The 23007-nt window shown below is 25.6% G+C and overlaps 3 protein-coding genes across 3 annotated transcripts; 1 reads left to right on the top strand and 2 right to left on the bottom strand.

The window, feature by feature from the left end:
* Positions 1 to 716: 716 nt before the first annotated feature.
* LOC122506013 (KICSTOR complex protein ITFG2-like) lies at positions 717 to 6221 on the bottom strand. The gene is made up of 7 exons (XM_043617970.1): positions 6075 to 6221; positions 5489 to 5702; positions 5002 to 5306; positions 2498 to 2711; positions 1989 to 2334; positions 1562 to 1796; positions 717 to 1160 (listed from the first exon to the last, which is right to left on the bottom strand). Exons 1-7 carry the CDS (start codon positions 6219 to 6221, stop codon positions 981 to 983), a joined length of 1641 nt encoding a protein of 546 aa, XP_043473905.1. The 3' UTR covers positions 717 to 980.
* A 10-nt stretch (positions 6222 to 6231) lies between these two features.
* LOC122506019 (mitochondrial inner membrane protease subunit 2-like) lies at positions 6232 to 9465 on the bottom strand. Its single transcript, XM_043617983.1, has 2 exons — positions 9014 to 9465; positions 6232 to 6434 (listed from the first exon to the last, which is right to left on the bottom strand). The coding sequence occupies exons 1-2, from the start codon at positions 9329 to 9331 to the stop codon at positions 6234 to 6236; spliced, it is 519 nt and encodes a 172-aa protein (XP_043473918.1). The 5' UTR covers positions 9332 to 9465; the 3' UTR covers positions 6232 to 6233.
* Positions 9466 to 10423: 958 nt separating this feature from the next.
* LOC122506004 (ribonucleoside-diphosphate reductase subunit M2 B) lies at positions 10424 to 18727 on the top strand. The gene is made up of 7 exons (XM_043617956.1): positions 10424 to 10623; positions 15727 to 15789; positions 15933 to 16121; positions 16210 to 16445; positions 16718 to 16946; positions 17264 to 17482; positions 18207 to 18727. The coding sequence occupies exons 1-7, from the start codon at positions 10594 to 10596 to the stop codon at positions 18351 to 18353; spliced, it is 1113 nt and encodes a 370-aa protein (XP_043473891.1). The 5' UTR covers positions 10424 to 10593; the 3' UTR covers positions 18354 to 18727.
* The last annotated feature ends 4280 nt before the right edge of the window (positions 18728 to 23007 follow it).

The following is a 23007-nucleotide window of genomic DNA, read 5'->3' as shown; positions in this document are numbered from 1 at the left end:
TCGATTTTTTTTGCTAAAAAATAAACAGTAAATTGTTTATAAAAAATAAAGTTTACATCCAATTAAAAAATCCATAAATGTACTTCGAAAGTTTACAGTATGTAAAAAAAAATTAATTAATTATAAAAAATTATAAAAATTAATTATAAAAATTTTTTATTTGTTCCAGGACTTAAAATTTAAAAATAAAACTATTCCGACCGTAAAAAATAGTCGATTCTTAATGTGTATGTATCATGGACCTGCCTACTGATTTTATTTGTTTTTTAAAAATAAGCTAAAGAATTTTTTTATTATTCGACTATTAACATTAATAAGAACTGCGTTAATTCTTTTTCAAAAAGAAATACTTGTTAGATCGATACTTGAATACTCCAGTTTTCTCCGTGCAGAGAAAGATTCATTTAATGTTACTCCAACGTTTCGAAATCCATGGATTTCCTCTTCAGAGAGTCAATTTAGTAACAGTCAGAACTTAAAATTTGTCATAAATAAATTAAAATTCGTGAGAAAATAAAAATGAAATGAGTATTTAGAATTTGTCTAGTTAACTTTGATTGCATATTTTTAATACAGTTAAACATGAATTTTCAAAATTATATTAAATATTCAAATTCATCTGTGTGATATTTTACAAAAAAAGTTGGGCCTGTTCAGGAATAATAAAATTTCTTGATAATAGAAATAATAATTTCAAATATAATAAATATAATATATAAATATAATAAAATTTATTTATTTAATGACTCGAGATTACACTGCGTTTCAGGGATCGTCCTTAAATTATTTAAGACTTTGACAGGGGAGAGGAGGTTCTAGCTATTTCTTACGATCAATTCAATAAATGGCGCTAAAGTATGTAAAATATCTTATGGTGGTGAGGGGTCAATATTTCCAAAAAAATGTCTTACGTAATTTATGGACGGCCCCTTAGATATAATTTTTATCTTAGTGACTCTTGACTATATATTCCACAGTGCTTAATGAGTTCCATATAAAAGCCAATTTGTAAGTGTCCTTAAGTTTTTTTCTTGGTTTATATCGTCATTAGCATTCACAATTTTTTCTATTTTATATTTTTCATTTGAGCTCCATTGATCTAAAGGGCTCATAGATTGCAGTATCATACTTGGTATAATAATGTCATAATAAAGAAAAATCTGAAATTTAATATTAAATTTTTTTAGATATTCTATTTTGCATGTTGTACCCTGCTTCTTTGGCAGGGTTTTTTCTTTTTTTTTCTTTCTTTCTTTTGCTTCTTTGACCTTTTATTTAAGTTTTCAGAAAACTTGCAAAAAATGAATAAATAATAAAAATAAAAAAACTTGATCAAGTTTGCAGCAAGCTTACACGCTTTAAATTATGATTACATTTTACTTTCAGTAAACCAACACTTGTTTGTGTTTTAAATAAAGTTTACACTTTGTATTATTTGTTTGGATTCTTGCTACTTAAGAAGAAAAAATATTTGTGAATTTTTAACTTTTATGCAATGTGCAGGCGGAATTTTGACTTCATTCAAAAAGGTTTTAATAGCTTTGGTGAAATGTTAACAAACCTTATTGTTGAACGTGTTGAATACAAAAGATGGTGTGGGGCTCTTTGAAGAAACATGGTACATTCCTGTACAAAATGCTCTTACAGTTTGTTCAAACTGAAAACGCACACTGTTTCTTTGTTGGTCAAGAATATATGTCTGTCCATCCCATGTGCATGCTATAATTTCATCAGCACCATCTCTTGTAACGTCTAACTGACATAAGGCAAAGATATGGTGATCGACTTGCATTGACCTTAAAATACAACTTCATTAATTACTTCTCCGTTCAACATTGTTTATCTTTTTCTACACAATTACAAGTGCCTAAGAATATCTTCGTCTTTCCATAAAATATTTTCAACAAAGTTAAATCCGTTTTTCTAAGTAAGATTTTAAAATATATTTAAAACATCAAATTTATCTTAATAATAAATATTATACGCACCATAAGATGATCTCATTGCGAACAAGCATTATTGTACCATCTAACGTTGCCAGAGCATAAGATTTTCCACTTAAATTTTCCATTTGATTTACGTCCTCAGACTTGTCAGGTTCTTGATAAGGCTTTTTTGCGCTTATTATGTTATTATTATTTAGAATAGTACTACTCGAGTAATTATGTGCGTCATCGCAAATTGAATGCATTGGTTCCTCATTGCCAATTGAAATATATTCTCCTAGAATCACGTTCCCACCAACAGTATTTCCATCTATTTGATCAATTCCTTGAACTTTTCTTTTATACCGAAGCCATGGAGAATCTTTTTTTAAGGACAATGCATCTTTTCCTGGAAATTTAATTTCAATTCGACCTATATTTCATTTTATTTAATTCATTTTATTATATGTGACTTTCCATGAGAAAAGGTACATGAGGTAGTCATTGAAAATATAATTCAATTTTAACTGATGAGGAAACCTAGCGTCAAGTAAAATGAAGAATACTCGAACCTGGTTCTAAATCTCCTAGTATTTCTGTAGATATATTTGCATTGCGCATTCGATGAATGCCAAGAGTTTGATAGTCAATACAACTGGCTGCAGCTTCGTTACTGGAATCAGACAATTCATCTCCAACATGACAATTATCTTGGTTACAGTTGATACGCATAAATGTTCCTCCTGGTTGAGCAACCAACAACGTGGGGGTTCCATCTTTTGCGTGCTAAAAATTTAATTAAATCACTCAGCATTTATTTCTCATTTGTCAACTAATAATCCGCATTTTTAAAGTTTTACGGGTAAAATTATTATCTTCTTCGTTTAGAGGCAGATTTTAAAACAATACTACTGGTAAGAATTACAAGATTACTTGCAATAATTCCATTAAAATCGTTATGTCTTTAAAAGATAGCATTTCCCTCAGTCAATTATAATTTGTTAATAAATAAATTGCATTCACAGGGTTGCCACGCTTTTGCCCTTTTCAAATTCCCTGACTTTCCAGGTTTTCCAGGTTAAAAAACGGAATTTTTCCAGATTTTTAAAATGAAAATTTTTCGAAAACATCAATAACTTGATTTTTAAATAAAATCATTATTTTTTTTTATAGAAATTAAGATATTCGAAAATTTTAAATTCAATAACAAGAATATTATTATAAAACATGAAGATATCGATCTCTCCGAGTCTTCGACTCAGAGTGATCGCTTTCTTCATGTTTTATAATAATTAAAACTTGCTACTTTGTTACTGTCACTTCTTCAAAAATTATTTTCATCATTACGATTATTCATTTCTAAAAATTTTCAACTAAAATTCTTCTTTAAGTCAATTTTTTAAAATAATTTATAAGTAATAAGTAATAAGTCCTTGTGAATTTTCAAATTCCTTTGTTTACAATTTAATTTTACGAAATTTCGATTATTCTGAAATTCTTCATTTAAATATATTAGAAATTAAAAACTTCAAATAATTAAAAAAAATTAAATTAAACTTATTGAGAAAAATTAATTCTAATATTTAATTTTTAATTAAAAGTATAAAAAGTTCAAATTTTCAAAGATTTTAATTTGAAATTCATTTTTAAATCAATATTTATTAGGAAATTTTACGAGAATTCAATTATTTAACTATAAAAATAAACATTATTATTTGAATTCTCTTGACAAATTTTAATCAAATTTTTAAGAATAATTGCATTTTTCGACAAATTTCATGAAAATAATTGTATTAAAAATAATTGAAATTCTGCCAAAAATTTTATTAAGGGGCTGTCCATAAATTACGTAAGACATTTTTTGGGTAAATTTGACCCCCCCCTCCCCCCTCGTAAGATATTTTACATACATTAGCGCCATTTTTCCTATTGTTCGTAAGATCTTGCTGACCCCCCCTCCCCCCTAAATGTCTTACGTAATTTATGGACGGCCCCTAATAGTTGTAAAAATAATTGAATTTCGAAGAAAAATTTTTAATATTTATAAAGATAATTGAAATTTTGACGAGAATTTTTGTAAATTTTTAAACATAATTGGATTTCTGCGAAGAATTTTATTAAAATTATTTTGAAAAAATTAAATTGTTACGCAAAAAGAATTTCATTAAAATTTTTGAAAATAATTTTATTCTTTAAAGAATTTTAATTAAAAATGTATTGAAAATAATACTTAAATTCTAATAAATAAATTGTAGCAAAGATTATTGAAATAATTAAATTCCTTTGATAAATTTTAATAAATTTTTTAATAATTATAACTTTTTTCAATGAATTTCATTAAAATTGTAGGTATTAAAAATAATTGAATCCCTGTAAAAAATGTTATTATCTATGAAAATAATTGAATAATATATGAAAATAATTTGCGAATAATTGAATTCCTATGAAATTTTTATTATTTATGAAAATAATTAAATGTTTGCGTAGAATTTTATTAAATTTTTTAACTAATTGAATTCTTTTAGGAATTTTTATTTAAGTACTAGATATTAAAAAGTCATTTAATTGAGAAAAGTTTTTGAAAAAAAATTAAAATTTGGCAAAGAATTTTATTAAAATCTTTGAAAATAATTGAATTTCTGAGAAAGAATTTTGCTATTTTTGGAAATAATTGAATTTCGGCAATTATTTGTAATTTTGCTTCAAAATTCAATTTGTTTTGGTGTTTTTAACTGAAATTCTTCTATAAATCCATTATTTTTAATAAAACTAGTTGAATGTATATTAAAAAATGTAACTAATTTCAGAAGAATTTTAGTTTTTAAATTTTTTTTAAATCTAAGTTCTTTTATATTTCTAATTAAATACATTTAAAATTGAAATTTTACAAAATTTTAAATCAAAATCTTTGAAAGTTTATCTACTTATTTACTTATGAAAATTGTAAACGCAATTCTTTTAAAATTGAATTAATTTTGAAATATTTAAGTGAAATTAGACTTCATGAATAAACACAATTACTTTAGAAAACAACAATTTTCCATGATTTCGATCAAAATTCCCTGTCGATACTCACTTGCATTGTCACCGTACCAATTTGATTAGCACATTCCCATTTATTAAGACCTACAAGATTTCCCGGTCCAAAGTCTAATCTGCACGACCACCTGTAAGACCGCACTACTCGATCGGTCAGACCAATTATCATTTCATTTAGACCATCTTTATCAATATCCGCTACGAGCACTACTTTTGTATTAGTCGGAATTCTCTGCACATGCACACAGGATAGTTTTTCCGATAAATCAAAAACTTCCTGCGGCGTTCCACTTTTTTCCTCATTTTCTGTATTTTTCTCCTTTCGACATCTATTATTTGGATCTACAGTAAGTATGGAATTATTTATATGCTCATCGATTTGTCAATATTATGAAGCACTGGTATAGATAAAATATACAAATGGATGTGAAATATTCGTGATAAAAGTGTCGAGAATTTTCAATTTACAAGAACATTATATATAATATTTATTACAAAGAAACTAAATAAATAAAATGTCTTACCACTTGACTTTCTCGTCTCAAATTTATTATCACCAAAAGAACTTGAATGAGAAGTAAAAAGGGAATGAATTAATGGTTGGTCATTATAGTAAATGTGAACCCAACCGTCATCGCAAATAACAACAAGAGCATTCTTTCCAGAATTAAAAATGTCGCCAATTGTTAAGCAAGATATTACACCAAGCCCGGATATCTTTTGCCATAATTCTGTTCTCTGCAATGTCAAACATTGGAAGATGAGATTTATTAATCTTTTTATAATATAAGTTTCCAAAAACTCGGGGGGTTTTCGAGGTCACTGACTACGAATCCATTGTTAGTTTTTCGAAATTCAAAATGGCCGATCCAATGTGGAGGACAATTTTTTTTAAATTGAACAGACTCGTTTAAAACCGATAACTCAGTACTTTTTACGGTAACTAATTGTTCCATGTTAATTTTTTGCAGTAGTGCCTTTCAAAAATGTACAGATTTGAATGAAAACACGATTTTTTAAAACATTTTTAAATAGTTCTCACAGGAATAGAATTAGAGGTACCATTTGTTTCTTTAAATATGTAATAAAAAACTGAAAGTACCACGTTACCTTAAAAATGTAAAGACAACCTTCAGCTGTACCGACGACTAATTCATTCTCTCCATCATTGTCGACATCACCAATCGTCAATCCGTGCCTGAACACCGTACCAGGAAGCTCCCAACATAGTTTATTAACAAAACACACAGCCCTCATTTTGTAATTCATTTAGGCCACTTCTGTACAGGTTAAATTTAAAGGAGTTCTATGAGATGGCAAGACAGAAATAAGATGCTGCCATCGACTTGGTGGCCAGACAATATAAGTGGCTTTTCCAATTAGTAAACTAAGGGCAATAGGTCCAAAAGAATTGGAGTCCAAGGAAAATCCAGTATGATCTCCTTCTACCCAGCAGTAGCCATTTGGAACCTACGATAAAATTTCACAAATTTTAATTCATTTAATAAAGTTGAAATTATCGATCACCCCGAGTCAGGTTAATTCATTTAATTCTATAAATTAAAATTTCGCATCAAAGATAAAAACAATATTTTATGCTTAAGACAAACCGAAATATTAACATTTAAAAAAAATTTTAACAAAAAATGCAATATGGCGTAACTTTTACAATACTGAAAATTTTCAAAAATTCTTTGGTACATTTATTTTTCTTATCAAACATAAAAATTTCATCAAATTACAGATTAATTCGAAGACCCCATGCAAATTGTGATTTTTCTGACGAAGCTTCTAATATTCAATTATCTAAAATTTTAACTGAAATTCTACTATAAATCAATTTTTATTAGAAAGTTCTTCGAGAATTCAATTATTTAAATAAAAAAATAAATAAATTATTGAATAATAAAATATTTTTGAAAATTGAATTCTTATGAACAAATTTATCAAAATTTTCTTAAATAATTGAATTAATTCGAAAATTTTTAATACAATTTTCAAGAATAATTGCATTTTTCGAAAAATTCATAAATTAATTAACTATAATAATTTGAATGTTCTTTCATTCATTCATTCACTTTTTCTGTCCCTCACACCCTGAAGTTGTCTTTTGTTTATATTTTTATTTTTTGTTATCTTTAGATAGATTTAGATAGAGTGTATCATCAGAATTTTTTTTACTTCTTTTCATTAAAAGACTAAAATTTTGTTAAATATTATATTTTGTCAAATTAAAATTATGCAGATTTTTGTTCTTTACTTCTAAACGAAATTAGCAAATTGTTAAACAACTGTGATTAAGACATAGAAAATTTATTTATTTTGCATTATTTTTGTTTATGAATCACAATTTTTTTTAACAAAATTATTATATTTTGTTTTTGAAAAAGAAGAAAAATATTTGCACAATTCCTATTTTTAATCTTATTTCTGGAACAGGATTTTCCGCAGGAATTAAGACATTCAAAAATTACAAATTCAAACCTTTTTCAAATTAAACAATTTTTTTAAATTAAACCAAGTAATAAAATCATTATTTTATATTATAAGAATATTGTTACTGTAACTTATTAAAATTATTTTCATCATTTTAATTCAATTATTATTTTCTAAATGTTCAAATTATTTTTTATGAAAATAATTGAATTCATGTGAAATTTTTATTATTTATGAAAATAATGAAATGTTTGCATACAATTTTATTAAAATTTTTTTTTTAATAATTGAATTATTTTTGGGAAATTTTATATTAAAATAGTAGATATTGAAAATCATTGAAATTAGAAAAAAGCATTTTATTTTTGAAAATAATTGAAATTAGGACAAGAATTTTTTTGACATTTATATAAAAATAATTGAACTTTGAAGAAGAATTTTGTTATTTATAAATAAATAAATTTCTCAAAATTGCTAATTTTATTTAAAAAAAAGGTAGTAAGAAGTTAGCCGCGCACTTTAGCGCGCGAATTGTTGCTAGTTGTATAAAAAACAATTGAAATTAAAAATTGTTATTTCCAGAACAACTTTTACCTACTATTTTTAAAAACAATTTTTTTCTAAAAAGTAGAATTTTTTTTGCAAATATAGTAAAATTTACTCTAAAAATAAGAATATTTAACAGCTAATTGTAATGTTCGAGGAAAATTTGAATAATTTTTATAAAAAGAAAAATTGAAAATACATAGTAAATTTTGCTATTAAAAATCTTTCAGAGTATATTTTATAATAGTAGTAAATTTTATTGTAAAATTTATTCTGAAATTAATAGATTCGGTCAAAAATTCCAAACAATTTGGATTTTTCTTAGAAGTAAAAGTTATTTTGAAAAAATTTCTAAGTTTAAAGACTGAGAAATAATATAAAAAGATTTTTATGTTTCAAAATATTAAAATTTTTCCAAGTTTTGTGAAAAGTAGACATTTTTTTCTTCAAGCAAAACTAATAATTTTTCTAACTTACAAAAAATGATAATTATAACAAGTTTTTCTTAAAAAAAAATATGGAGAAAAATAAAGAAAATGTATGATTTTAAGTGTTTTAGTGAATTTTAATTAACTTAATAAAAGGTAAAAAAGGGGACTGTGATCCCTTTTATTTTTATAAAAAGTACTATCGTATACCTACTTTTAAAAAATTGTATGCTAAAAAAATATTTCAATAAATTGTTAAATATTTTTTAAACTTAAAAAAAATAGGAGTTTCGTGAAAAAATTATTATGAACATTAGTTAGTGGTAGTAAAATATTCTTATTCAGTGTAAAACCACCTTTTAATTAAAATCAAGAACAATAAGAAATTTTTATTATTTTAGGAATAATTTTAATTTTGCAAAATTTGTTTTTATTTTGGGTGTTTATATCTTCTTCAAAAGAAAAATGTTTTATGAAATTGTATTATGGAACATAAGTAAATATTTTGTCAGATAAAATTGTAATAAATAAGTAAATATTATTCTAATAACTAAGTAATAATTACGGTAGGTATTTATTTTCAATGACAGTAGTTTAATAAAAGTAAAAACGAAATATAGATAGAATTGAATACAATACCTTGACAACTTCTGTTTTATAACCTATAGTACTAATAACATCTCCAGCCAAACCAACGACACGTTTAATTATATGCCTATCTGGTGCATTGGGCGATACGAATGTAATAATATCCCCGCGATTAATATCATAATTGCGTATTGCCCAGCGATTTAAAAATATGAAATCAACATTATTTGTGTCTGGATTTAATGTTGGTTGCATGGACTTTCCATCTACCCGAACGATTGTGCCGAATGTGTCCAAAATACAAGGTTTAAATGCAAATCCAACTGCTGTTCCTAAAAGGATTCTATATAAATTAAACAAAATTGCCATATGCTCTTTCTTTTCTATCAAGAAAATAAATAGAAACTTGAGAAGGAATTGTTTTCCTTCTTTTCTTTATGTTTTTAAAGTCCTCCTTTATTTACATTTTAAAGAACTTTGGAATATCGTGAAACTTTTGAAAAGAGCATAGATCAATTCACATAGATGGGAAACAAAATGTTCCTTGTTAAACTTTCAGGTGCTTCTACAGTAACTTTTTTTTACGTTAATGGAGCATTCACACCTTTGGTAAAAATAGTCCAGAATGGAAAATCTATATTGGAGTAAGAGAGACAGACTTATTTATCTGTCTCTCTTACTCCACAATCAACAAAATTTTGTGATAGGGCCATGAAAATTTACAAAATTGAATTTCTTGACAAAAATATTGGAAGTATTTATACACCTTCGATTCTTTTGTCAAGAAATTAGCGAACAACGTAAACGCTGTTCGCTAATTTCTTGACAAAAGTGATAACGTGATAAATGTGATAAAAAAGGAAACAAATATATATCTGTCTCTTTCTAACTCATACTTTGCGTTGGCGAACGCAAAGCATGAGTTTTTTTTGTGCATTGGACTTAAAGTGTCAAAACGTGAAAGCGGAAAACGTTTAACCAATAAAAACACACTTTTAAATAGAAATATTTTGAATAGAGAGTTCTTATTGGCTAACCGTTGGTGCACTTCAGAGGTGCATCTATTCAAGAGCGCCTTGAGGAATGCAGTCCCAGTTGTCGTAGGCGTTTCCATTCTTCTGTATCTTTCTGAACCCTGCCAATGATTTGACCTAAATAAATATATTTTCCAATCCCTGATCAGTAAGCGGGAAAAACTATAATGTTTTTCATTTATTTATTAACATTTTCTTGTAAGTAGATTAATAAAAATGAGAGAAACTCATTCCAAAATTTTTTTTATTATTTTACTACACATTTTTCTCAGCGTCTTTTGATTAATAATCTCTTTAATAATATTATTGTAAATGTGACAAACACGTGGTAAATTTTAGCGGCAGAAACATACTAGTTGATTGGTTAAATTCTTTCCCTCACTCTTGTAATTTATTTTTGCCAATGGAAATTCGGATGTGGTCGTATTTACCTCTTTTTTTAATACCATTTGTTTACTCTTCCACTCGATTGACTTTCGTTTCTGCCTTTTAGTATTTGTTTCAATATCTTGAAAAGTGCAAAGTTGTGTGTTAGTATTAGTTACTACTAATCTTTTATTTCAATTTATATAAGTTAAAAAAGAATTTTCATTTACAATGGCTCTCTTAATGTCTACCAAAGAAAATGTAAGTTTTACCTCCAAGTATTTGCATTCATTTTGGTTTCGACAATGTGCAGGATGTAACACGTTACTCTTGTGCATTTTTCGATTATCATTCATTTTATTTTCTGATAAATTTTTTATAACAAGACTATAAGATTTCTTGTTATAATTTATGGAAAATTAATAAAGCAATTTTTTTTAGGAATAAGAATTGAAAAAAATATTTAATTATATTATGTAAAAATATTCTTTTGTCTACTTTTTCAAAAAAGAAAAAATAAAATAGTAAGGAATATTTTCATTGAAATATGTCATAGTAGAAAATAATATATAAAGAAAAATTTACGAAAAGAATATTTTTTCATAAATTGTTCTCGATTCTATTTTTTAGTCTATTTTTTCCACATTTTACCTGAAATAAGAGAATTAATTGAAAATGAAGCCCATTTAAAGAAAATTGAATTTTATGTTCAAAATTTCTTTAAAATTAATAAACATCATATGAAAATTATTTTTAAATGGATTTTATAAATAAAATAATTTCGGTATTTTTTAATCAGTATTCGATAAATAAAATAATAAAAAAAAACAATTTTTATTGAATTTCACAGAAATGTTAACACAAAGAAAATAGAAAAATTATCATTTTTGATTGGGACAATTAAGAAAGAAAAAATTATTCATATGTTTCAAACATTGGGGATAAAAACATTATGTTAATCTGGAAAACAAATTAACTCTTCCACTGAATTCAATTTTTCTAAATAAACACTTCTCGCCTATTATTGCGTCAGAATACTAATCCAAAATACTTCTCTTTCAGCAAATATTTGTTAATATACAAAATTCCGAGAATAAATTTACTGAATAATTGAAATTGACAATTTTGTAAAAATAAAAATAATTGATCTAAAATTAACAATTTCAATTATATTTATTTCTCAAATCGGTATTAGAAATACTACCTAATAAATTCAGTATTTTATTTTCCTTTCCTGTTTACCTTGAAAATGTGATAAAATTAAATTTTTAAATGGCTTATAATAATAGTAGTGGGACAAAATTATGTTGATTGGTAACACAAAAAAATATGTTTGATTGAATAATAAAATCTTATTTTTTCGAATTTCATTACTATCTTCCTATTTTCGATGTTCAAATAGAACGAAATTTTTTTTAAATCTAACAGTTGATTAAAAATAGATTTTTTTAAAATTCTACTCAACTAAATTCTTTGGATTGGATATTTTTTATATAAATTTTTAGAAAATTAAACTCTACACAAGAAAATTCTACAATTATAATTCTACGAAAAAAACATCTGCAGATAGTAATCGTAAAATATTTCATTTAATTAAAATATTTAATTAATTAATGAATTAAATAATAAATTACTAAATTTAAAAAAAAATTGTAAAATAATTTTTTTTTAAATTCTACGCAATTAAATATGTACTACAATTCAAAATTCTACAGAAATTAAAATCAGATTTTTTTTAAAGTCAAGAAATAATAATTCTACGCCGTTTAATTCAACCTTAATTAATTCTGCATAATTTAAATTTCATTTATTTATTTATGTAGGTAGGATTATTTAATTGACAATTGAATAATTTCTAAACAATTAAAATGTGGTAACATTTTTTAAAATTAATTGAATTTTTGAAAAATATAAAAATAATCATATTTTTGAAGAATTTCAACACGATTTCCCAAAAATTTTAATAATAATATTGTTTAAAAAAGTAAAATTTTAAAAAATTTAATATACTTTGTTCGAAGATAATTAAAATTTTTAAAAATTATGATAAAACAATTGTAAGAATTAGTTTTTTTTTAATATTTTAATGCAATTTTTCAAAAATAATTGAATTTCATAAAAGTATTTTTGTATTTAATTTAAAAAATACTTATTAATTTTTTGAAGAATTTTAATTAAAAATTGAAAAATTTTCTTCAAACATATAAATTGATTGAGTTTTCATTTCAAGTTTCAATATTTGCTTGAAATTTACGGATATTTATGATTTTTTAAGTAAACGTGATTTTATTGGACACCTTGCAAAGTACAAAAATATATACATTCTTTAAAAGTTTTTGTTAATCTTAAAAAATCAAGCTGAATAAAATTTTAATTTTAAACTGTTTAATATTATTAATTTTATATTTCAAATAAAAATGATCATTATCATGAGTATCAAGTTTTAAGCAATTTTATTAAAATTTTCAAAAACTATCCGCCATATTGGATCCGCCATTTTGAGTTTTAAAAAGATGACTTCATATCTGTAATCAGCGACCCAAAAATCAAGTTTTAGATTAGTTAAAGTTTATGTTTTCAAAATAGTATCAGCCATATTGGTGCCGATTATTTGCATTTTTAAAAACTATCAAAACCAATTTTACATTTTCTAGGTCTTTTTTATAAAATTTGAAACTATTTCTAAAATTTTAAATTTCTCAAATGTTTTCAAATATTTTTTGAAATACCATAAGGATGTTTACGATTATTATATTATAATTTTATTAATTTAACTATAAAAAATATTTAATTAATTAAAAAGCTACCTATTAAAAAATTAAAGGAAATCGAGATAAAATATTATTTTTCAAAACTTTATTTGCTATGATACTTATTATCTATGCTTGTTATTACAACAAATAATAGGTAATTGCTATCATAGTTGTAAAATTTTTTTTAACTGTTTATTCAATTATGCAACAAATATATTTTGTAAAGAAATATAGAGTTTATAATATTCTCTATTAAACTAAATAATTATAGAAATTATAATATATGTAACAAATTATCAGAAAAATAATTAATATCACATTTGACAAAATTATTATTTAGAAAGGTTTAACTATATTATATCTATTAAAAAAGAGGTTAATTTTTTCATTGGTAAATTGTAAGCAGAATCGTAGATATGACATTTCATATCGTAGACGATACTGATCAAGTTGATAGTCTTAATAACTAAACGTCCGTTTAGTGAAGTTTACTTTTTGTTTTGTTGAACGAAAATGTCACCATATTGTTTAGTAACTATGACTCAGTGCTGAGTATGATTGACTACTTTCTTCTTTCCGTACAAAAAATTTAATTTAAACAATAAATTTCGTTACGTATAAATTCATATTTTATATTGTTTTTTTTATAGATTTTCTAACGAAATTGTAACACTGAATTACTTCAGCCATGTACGCCTTAATTTTTTTAACACGATATATGAATAAATTATAGTTTTGAATTTAAAATGAATTTTAAAAATAAATTTTGGAACCTCTATTTTTAAGGAATATAATTTATGTAATATTGCGTTACATTGTAGAGAGGGGGAAAGGGGGGATTTCTAATAAACAAGCGTTATAAGTATATATTTAGAATCGAATGCAGAGTGTTGCTTAGGTCCCTGTCCTAAACTACGCAAATCGGCAACTACCGCTTACTGCTTACTGCTACCTGGCTACGACTAGTATTAGAGAGTGCGTCCGAGTGTCGAGTGTCGGTTGTGTTATTTGATCAGAACCCACAATTGATTCAGGCTCATTAATTTATAAACATCTTTTATTGATTCAAACTTTTATCAATTCAAAATTTTTAAAGCGTTGATTAGAATTAATTTTAGAATTAATCTTTTATCTTTTCAAACTTTTATCAATTCAAAATTGTAAAGCGTTGATTAGAATGGTAATATATTTAAATTTTAATTTATCTAAATTTTAATCGAATCAAATTTTATTAAATTAAAATTAGATTTAAAATTTTTCAAGTTCCCAAGTGTGAAAATAAAAACGGTCGAAAACTGGCCCAGTACTGTCGAAGTTGGCACCGATTCTTGGCAGACAACAATGGCGGGGTGTTTACTACGGTTAGATGTAGGTGGCCGAAAATCGGCAGACATTAATGGAATAATATTTGCGGCTATTTCTATAGGAGACGTACAGAAAAAATAATTACATTTTTTTAATTAATTTATTTATAATATTTCATATTCTTATATTAAAACGCAATTTTAGAAAAATCTGAAAAATCCCTACCGCTTATGGGGATCTAATGCCTCAACCTAACGCAAAAATTAAAATTCCCTAACATCAAAGAAGGTTTTTGAAAATTTGAATTTAAGAAGCTAAGTCTTATAGGTTATGTCTGTTATCTTATAACCTTAAATAAAAGATTCTTTTTTAATTTTATAAAATGAAATGAAGTTTGTTCAATAAAATTAAACATAATTTGTATTCAATATTTTTAATGTAATAAAGATTTAAATATAATAAGTTTGTATCGGGAGTTAATCCGCTTTGTGCATTTTCACTTAAAACATTGCAAACATAGCCTAAAAGATGGCTTTCAAAATATATCAGAACGTATCTAAAATTTGCTATTATTTAACAAAATTATAAGGAATTGTTTTAAAATTTACGAATATTTAAAACAATTTGGATTTTCATGAAACTCGTTACTCAGGCAGGGTGTCGAACGGTTAGAGAAGTCAGGAAAAAGTCATGGAAAAGTCAGGGAATGTCAGAGAATTTCATTGAAAGTCAGGGAAATTTCTAAAAATGTAAACAAAAATTAAAATTTCTGTGAATAAAAATTTTTTTTAATTTAACAGAACTTAGAAGATTTTTATTATCGTTTGTTTCTATCATTAGATATTAATTTATTGTTAAATATGTCAGTTACCATATTTTTGTCCCAAGAAAGCAGAAATAAAATTAGTAAAAAGTCAGGGAATTATTTTCTGAATCCTTGTTAAACACCCTGTCAGGGGTTTTTAAAGTCGCTGATAACAAGCGAATTGCATCAATTTTACACACTAAAAATAGTCTTACTTTCAGCCTATTTTCGAGGCTAAATTTAAGGTGTATACGGAGTCAGACTTTTTTTCCTGTGTATAAAAAGTGGTCCTCCATATTGAATCCGCCTTTTTGAATTTTGAAAAAGTAACATCAGATTAGTAATCAGTAACCCCAAAAACCTCCTTCCTTTCCGGGGACGTTAAAGGGTTAATTAACATTATTACTATTTCTGTTAAATTTATATAAAAAATTTAAAAGCTCATATACTTAATACTGTTTAATCATTAAAATCATGAGGAAAATATTTTTCATTTTACAGTTATCCCCAAAGAAACGTTGCATTTCTCCGAGGATCACTCAAGAAAATGGAAAAAAATCAGAAGTAAGTAAATCTACAATTTTGTTATATTTTATAAAGAATTCGAAGCAGTAATCATGAAATAAATATGTTTTTGTATTTCAATTTTAAAAATTGATTTCATAAAATCTCATATTAAAATTTTTGTTTATTTAATTATCTTTTAGATCGATGCAACAAAAGCTGTGAAGAATCTCAATCTAAAAGACAATTCCTTCAATATAGAATTGGAACCCCTACTTAGAGAAAATCCTCGTAGATTTGTTGTATTTCCTATTCAATGGCCGGATATTTGGCAGATGTATAAAAAAGCAGAGGCTTCATTTTGGACAGTTGAAGAAGTTGATTTATCCAAGGTAAGAGACAAAAAAATGTTTGAGTTAAAAAATTTGAACTCAAAAAAGGAAAAATACAATACAACATAGAATTTAAAATATGTTTTAGGATCTGTCAGATTGGAGTAAATTGACAGACGATGAGCGCAAGTTCATTTCACATATTTTGGCCTTTTTCGCCGCATCTGATGGTATCGTTAACGAAAATTTGGTGGAACGCTTCAGTCAAGAAGTTCAAGTAACTGAGGCTCGTTGTTTCTATGGATTCCAAGTGGCCATGGAAAATGTTCATTCAGAAATGTATTCGCTACTGATCGACACATACATTGCTGACATACATCAGAGGTATTTTTCTTTTGCTATATTATATCTAAAATAAGAAGAATTTAACCCAAATTTCAAAAACTGAATAAAGAGAGACATTTAGAAATAACTATTTTCGAATTGTTTATTTTTGTATTTAAGTAATTGAATTCTTATAAGAATTGATTTAAAGAAGACTTTTGGATAAAACTTTAAAAAATTATATGGAAACGTTAATGATGTAAGCGGGTCTTAAAGTTCGACTTGGAAAATCTAATATTTCTGTTTTAAAAAAATAAATTCTGTATTTGCAGAGATTTCCTTTTCAATGCTATTGAAACTTTACCTTGCGTTGCTAAAAAAGCACAATGGGCCTTAAACTGGATAGCCCACGATTCTGCAACATTTGCCGAACGCGTCATTGCATTCGCGGCAGTGGAAGGAATCTTCTTCAGCGGCAGCTTTGCATCAATTTTCTGGTTAAAAAAGAGAGGATTAATGCCTGGTCTTACTTTTAGTAATGAACTTATTTCTCGCGATGAGGTCAGTACAATTATTCAAATTCCCATTCTCTGATTAAATTACACTTTATCATCTTGACTAATTTTTTTCAATTTTACCTATAAATCTCTAGATCAATACTGACTAATGAGGTGTGATAAATAATTTTGTTTTTCTTAAAAAATTGAAATTATTTAAAATTATTTTTTTTAATTCTATTACTAGACAAAAATTATTTTAAATAAAGATTTTATTTACTTTGTAAAATTGAATTTTAACTTTTGGAATTGATACCGAATTTTTTTTATGACAATTGAATGATTATGATTCTACATATTTTTTATTTTTATTGATTCCAGGGATTACATTGTGATTTTGCATGTCTAATGTTCAAACATATTGTTCAAAAACCAAGCAAAGAACGAGTTATATCAATAATTAAGGATGCGGTATCTATTGAACAAGAGTTCTTAACAGATGCTTTACCGGTGGAAATGATCGGCATGAATTGCAAGTTGATGTGCCAGTACATTGAATTTGTTGCCGATAGACTACTTCTTGAATTGGGATGTCCAAAAGTAAGTACAAAATTCTATTTTATTTTACATTAATTACATAGGTAGTACATTTACATTATTCTTGATCTAAAAGTCATTATTAAAAATAATTGATTTAAAGAGGAATTTTAATTAAAAATTAAGGGTCGTTTCTAATTATAAAACATGAAGAAATCGATCACTCCGAGTCGAAGACTCGATTTCTTCTTGTTTTATAATAATATTCTGATAAGTTATTGAATTTCAAAAGTTTTTAATTAAAAATTTTTTGCAACTCTGCACACATTTCTACTTTAAATGTTGAATAATTATGTCGCTAGTCTTTCTCTCTCTCTTTTTTTTTCTTAAAAAAGACATTGCAAGGAAAGATCGAATATATCGAAAAATATCGAAATAGAAAATGAGCATTGATAATGTGAAAAGTGAATAGAAGGGCGAACTCATCAAATTAAATATAGTACCTTAAAAACTCACATACACTTAGAAGATGGAGCTATAGTCGCTCCTTACAATATCATTGGACTTGCAAATTTTATTTAATTTCAATTAATTTAGTTTTAGAACAACTAAATAATAATTTAAGTAACTTTAGATGAATTATAATAAACAATACAAAATTAAATAAAAGAGACATGTTAAATGGAAAAAGGTGGAAGCAACAAAGTCGAACGAGGCGCTACTACTAAATAAATATATAGCGAAAATTACAATAGACATTTTTAACACACTATATATCTGATTCCAGGTTTACAAATCTGAAAATCCATTTGACTTTATGGAACATATTTCATTAGAAGGAAAAACTAATTTCTTTGAAAAGAAAGTTGGCGAATATCAAAAATGGGGTGTTATGCAAGAGAAAAGTAATTTCACTCTAACAGCCGACTTCTAAAGTGCAATTAAACAAACTTGTATTAGTATTATAATATATTTTTTTAAAACTAACAACTTTAAAGTGTCCAATAAATAGTTGAATTTTTGTTTATCTGCCTTAAAGATACAGCAAAATTTCGACTTTAAAGTCTAAACAATATTTTAATATATAAAGTTCCTTTATGTCATGATTTCTTAATACCACGACAAAGATTTCTTAATGACATTTAAAACAATTATGAGACTTATTGGAATTATTTTGACGATGACTTTTTCAAGTCGAAAGTTGTAAACATTGTATTTATAGGTTAAGTTTATATATAATGTAAGTTTATAATTAATCAGAAAAAATTTACATCTTTTGTAAGAATAAATATATTTCCTAATTTAAAAGAGACAATTTTTTTAAATTATTAAATCATTTTTAAATCTCTGTTTGTTTACCTATTTCACCTATTTCCCCTTAACCCCATGGCAAAGATTTATCAGCCAAAATCTTTGCATGGCAGTTAAGGAGGTTCTATCGATAATTGATTTAATGAACAGATTTTGATAAAACTTGATGAGCAGCTAGATAAAGTTAATATAAAGGCGTAGTTAAATTTTTGTGACCTCTAGGTACCTATGAAAAAAGTTATAAACATTTTTGGTTTTCAACATTTAACATTGAGTCTTATGGAAATTGAGTAATTTGTCATATATATTTACATACTGCAAAGTATTAAATGAACAGATATTGTTCTAAATTTTTTAAATACTAAACCGATATGCAATAATTATATATCTGTAAAAACAATTGTCAATAGGTACCTGTGAGATTTACAATAAATCAATTTGTAAACAAAATTTACGTTTCATCTGATAATATAAACAACACTTATAACGTTTGGCAACGTTGCATGCACTATACACATTAAATTTGACCGCGAAATTTAAATGATAATTTTCATCACAGGTTAGAAATAATTCGGCGTTGCCAAACGTTTTACGTTACCAAGTGAGTCAAATCATTAAATATTTGTCACTGTTTTGACTAGCTTCGTCAAGCGATAGAACCTCCTTAAGGGGTTAATAATAATCTCAAAAAAAATACCCGAGTTACAAGTTTCATTCAAATTTTTTAAGTTTTTAACCCTTTCATGCCTATGGTTCATAATACCACTTATAAAATGGGATAACTCTTAAAAATTTCAACCAATTAACAATTAATATAATAATGATGATTCTATCACTCAGTCGTCAAATAATTAAAAAATTGAAGTTAACGATCACCTTGATTCGAAGCGATCGTTCACTTCAATTTTTTAATTAACAATTAATTTGGCTTTATTTCACAATTACACTTCTTTGTCAATGTAAAATTACGTTGAAATTAATAATAAATTCTAATAATCGTTAGAACAAACAATTTTTACTTAAAATTAAAAATGCCAAAATTTCGTAAAAATAAAAATTTTTTTTTATAAATTTACCATGAATATTGAGTGAAAATCATTATTTATAAGTTCAGAAGATCTTATTATTATATTGAAGTATAATTATAGTAAAGTTTGTATGTTAAATTTAGTATAAAAATATATATAGTTTCATTATAGAAAATTGAAGTAAAATAAAAACCACAGCTTTACATTTAAGAAACGTATTCCTCGCTTTTTTATTACAAGGTGTTAAGTTTTTATTAAAGTTTAAAACTGAAAAGCAGCGTTATTTAAATATTAATAACGTTTTCAAAGGTTTTAACAACCTTATTACAAAAATTAGAAGTTTTACAAAAAAAAATAAAATTTTAAAAAGTTACATTCATGTGTCAATCTTAGTTTTTCTACTATATTTCCTACAATAGTGAATGAATAATAATGAAAAGATGAGTTTTAATAAGGGCCGTTTTATTGAGCTACGATAAAATCGGCTTATTATTATTATTATTATTATTATTATTATTATTAGTCCAGGCGCCCTTGTCGAAAGTATGTGACATAAATCCTATCCAATTGGGAATAGCGCCATTTGATAAATTAATGGTTTAGAAATAATGCCCAAAAATTTGCACCAACTTAGACCAAGCGCGTTGTATGTTACATATAAAATTTTTAAGTCCACAAAAACAAGTTTTTTCACGTTTTTCAATATTGCTGTTTCTAGTAAAATTTTAGACATAAAAGTTATTATTAAAAGTTGTAGGGCTTACAAAGAGCTAAGAATACTAGAGGTTGAACGACTTTTTTTTAATAATTTGTTTACGAGTTATTAAATTAAAACGATTAAAATCAAACGATTTTTCAATATTTAATAATTTAAGGGGTTGTCCATAAATTACGTAAGACATTTTTTTTTGGAAAATTTGACCCCTCTCCCCTCGTAAGATATTTTACATACATTAGCGCCATTTTTCCTATTCTTCGTAAGATCTTGCTGACCCCCCCTTCCCCCCTAAATGTCTTACGTAATTGAACCCCTGGATGCAAGAACCAGACATAGACTATTGAAATTAAATGGGCTGCGTCTGGTTCTTGCATCAAGGGGTTCAATTTATGAACGGTCCCTAATTATAATTTTTATTTAATCATTCTCTAAAACTCTGTGAATTAACTACTCTTAGGACCCTTAGTAAGTGTACAAAATTTGGACCTGATCGAATTAATAGGGTTGCAATAATCTAATTGTTAATTAAGAAACTTTTTTTATGAATTAAATGTCAAATTGAAAAACGGTTTTGGGTATTGCCAAACAGTGCTAAAATAACATCAGAAAGGATTAAAATAATTAATTTTGGTGTTATTTCTGCTATGAATGAAATTTTACTTTAAATCAAACACCAAGTCAACAATTCGATGAATTTAGCTTCACCAGGGACAACAGTTAGTGAAGAATTAACTTACTGACAAACAAACTTACTAACTAACGAGCTAATTAACTTTCTAACTTACTAACTAACTAACTTACTTACTAATTTATTAACTAACTAGCTAACAAAGTTACAAACTTAATTATTAATTAACTTACTTACTTACTTACTTACTTACTTAACTTATAGTTACTAAGTAACTTCCCAGTGAGAAATCGTCAATCAAAATGACGTCAATTTCTATTATTATTGTCAATGATCAAATTAAAAAAAAATTTTGACGAAATTTTGACGATTAAAAATTTTTTGTAAAAACTATATATCTACTAACTATATGCTAATATTTGCTAAATATTTATAAATTATGAACTATGTTAAAAATCATACAAAAGGCAAGATGACGTCAAAATGATGTCAAATTGACATTGATATCAAAACGTGTACTTAGGAAATAAGGAAATAAAAAAATTAATATTCAGGTCTAACTATAAAATAAGTGTAACTATATATTAGTTATTTTTAGAAAAAGTTTAACTTTTTAATAACTTTTGATTTAAAAAATAAAATATTTATTTTAAAAAAATGAACTTTCAGCTTATTAAATTAATAGTTCGCATATTATAACTATAATAATAATTATTTAAAGGTTGGATTGCTTGCATCTGCGTTATTTGATTGCGTTAAAAAATTTGATCTTAAATAATCTTTCGTAAGTGAAACACTTATATTTTTATATTATTACAATGATATAATAATGGATGTAATATTTTGAAACGTTTTTTATTTATTACAAACGATGAGTTGTATATAAATTGAAATTAAAAGAATTAATATAATTTTACTATCAAATTAAATTGTTAAATCGTAAAAATTCAGTCAATTTTAAATTTGATTAAAAACTAATCTAAATCTATAAGTCGTCAAAATTTCTTCAATTTTAAAATTTATCAAAAAATGGTCAAAATGTGGGACATTACTTTCGTCAATTCAAGTCGTCAATTTGATGAAATTTTGACTTTCAAATTAAGGTCAATTTCATGAGTCATTTCTCATTGGGTTACAAACATACTATATAGAGCTGGACGAAATAATTTGAACAGAACTGTTCGAATTTTTTCGCCTTGATCGAATTTCCAAAATTCGACATTTCAATCGCCTAGTTCAAAAATCAAAATCAAATCAAATTTTGCACAGCTCTAATACTAACTAAAGCTCTAATACTAACTAACTTACTAACTAACTTACTATCTAACTCACTTACTTAACTTAGTTACTGACGAACTTACTAACTTACCAACTTACTAACTAATTTATTAACTAACTTACTAACTAAGTTACAAACTTAATTACTAATTAACTTACTTACTTAACTTAGTTACAAACTAAATTAGGGGCCCTCCACATATTACGTCACACTTTAAGGGGGAGGGGGAGGTCAAACAATTTGTGACACCTTGCAGAGAAAATGGCATTAATGTATGTAATAGAGTGTGACATGGGGGAAGGGAGGGTTAAAAATGGCCAAAAATAGTGTGACGTAATATGTGGATGGCCCCTTACTAACTAACTCACAAACTTACTAACTAATTTACTAACTTACTAACTAACTACCTTATTAACTAACTTACTGACTAACTTACTTAATTTAGTTACTGACTAACTTACTTAACTTAGTTACTAACTTACTAACTAACTAGCTAACTGGGTTACAAACTTAATTACTAATTTACTTACTTAACTTAGTTACTAACTAACGAACTTACTAACTAACTTACTAAATAACTAACTTACAAACTTGCTAACTAACTTTCTAACTATCTTACAAACT

The sequence above is a fragment of the Leptopilina heterotoma genome, unplaced genomic scaffold, assembly GCF_015476425.1.
Source record: "Leptopilina heterotoma isolate Lh14 unplaced genomic scaffold, ASM1547642v1 Lhet_113, whole genome shotgun sequence".
NCBI classification, from domain to species: Eukaryota; Metazoa; Arthropoda; class Insecta; order Hymenoptera; family Figitidae; genus Leptopilina; species Leptopilina heterotoma.
Note: the sequence above shows the minus strand (reverse complement) of the source record. Positions and strands in the feature narration are given on the sequence as shown.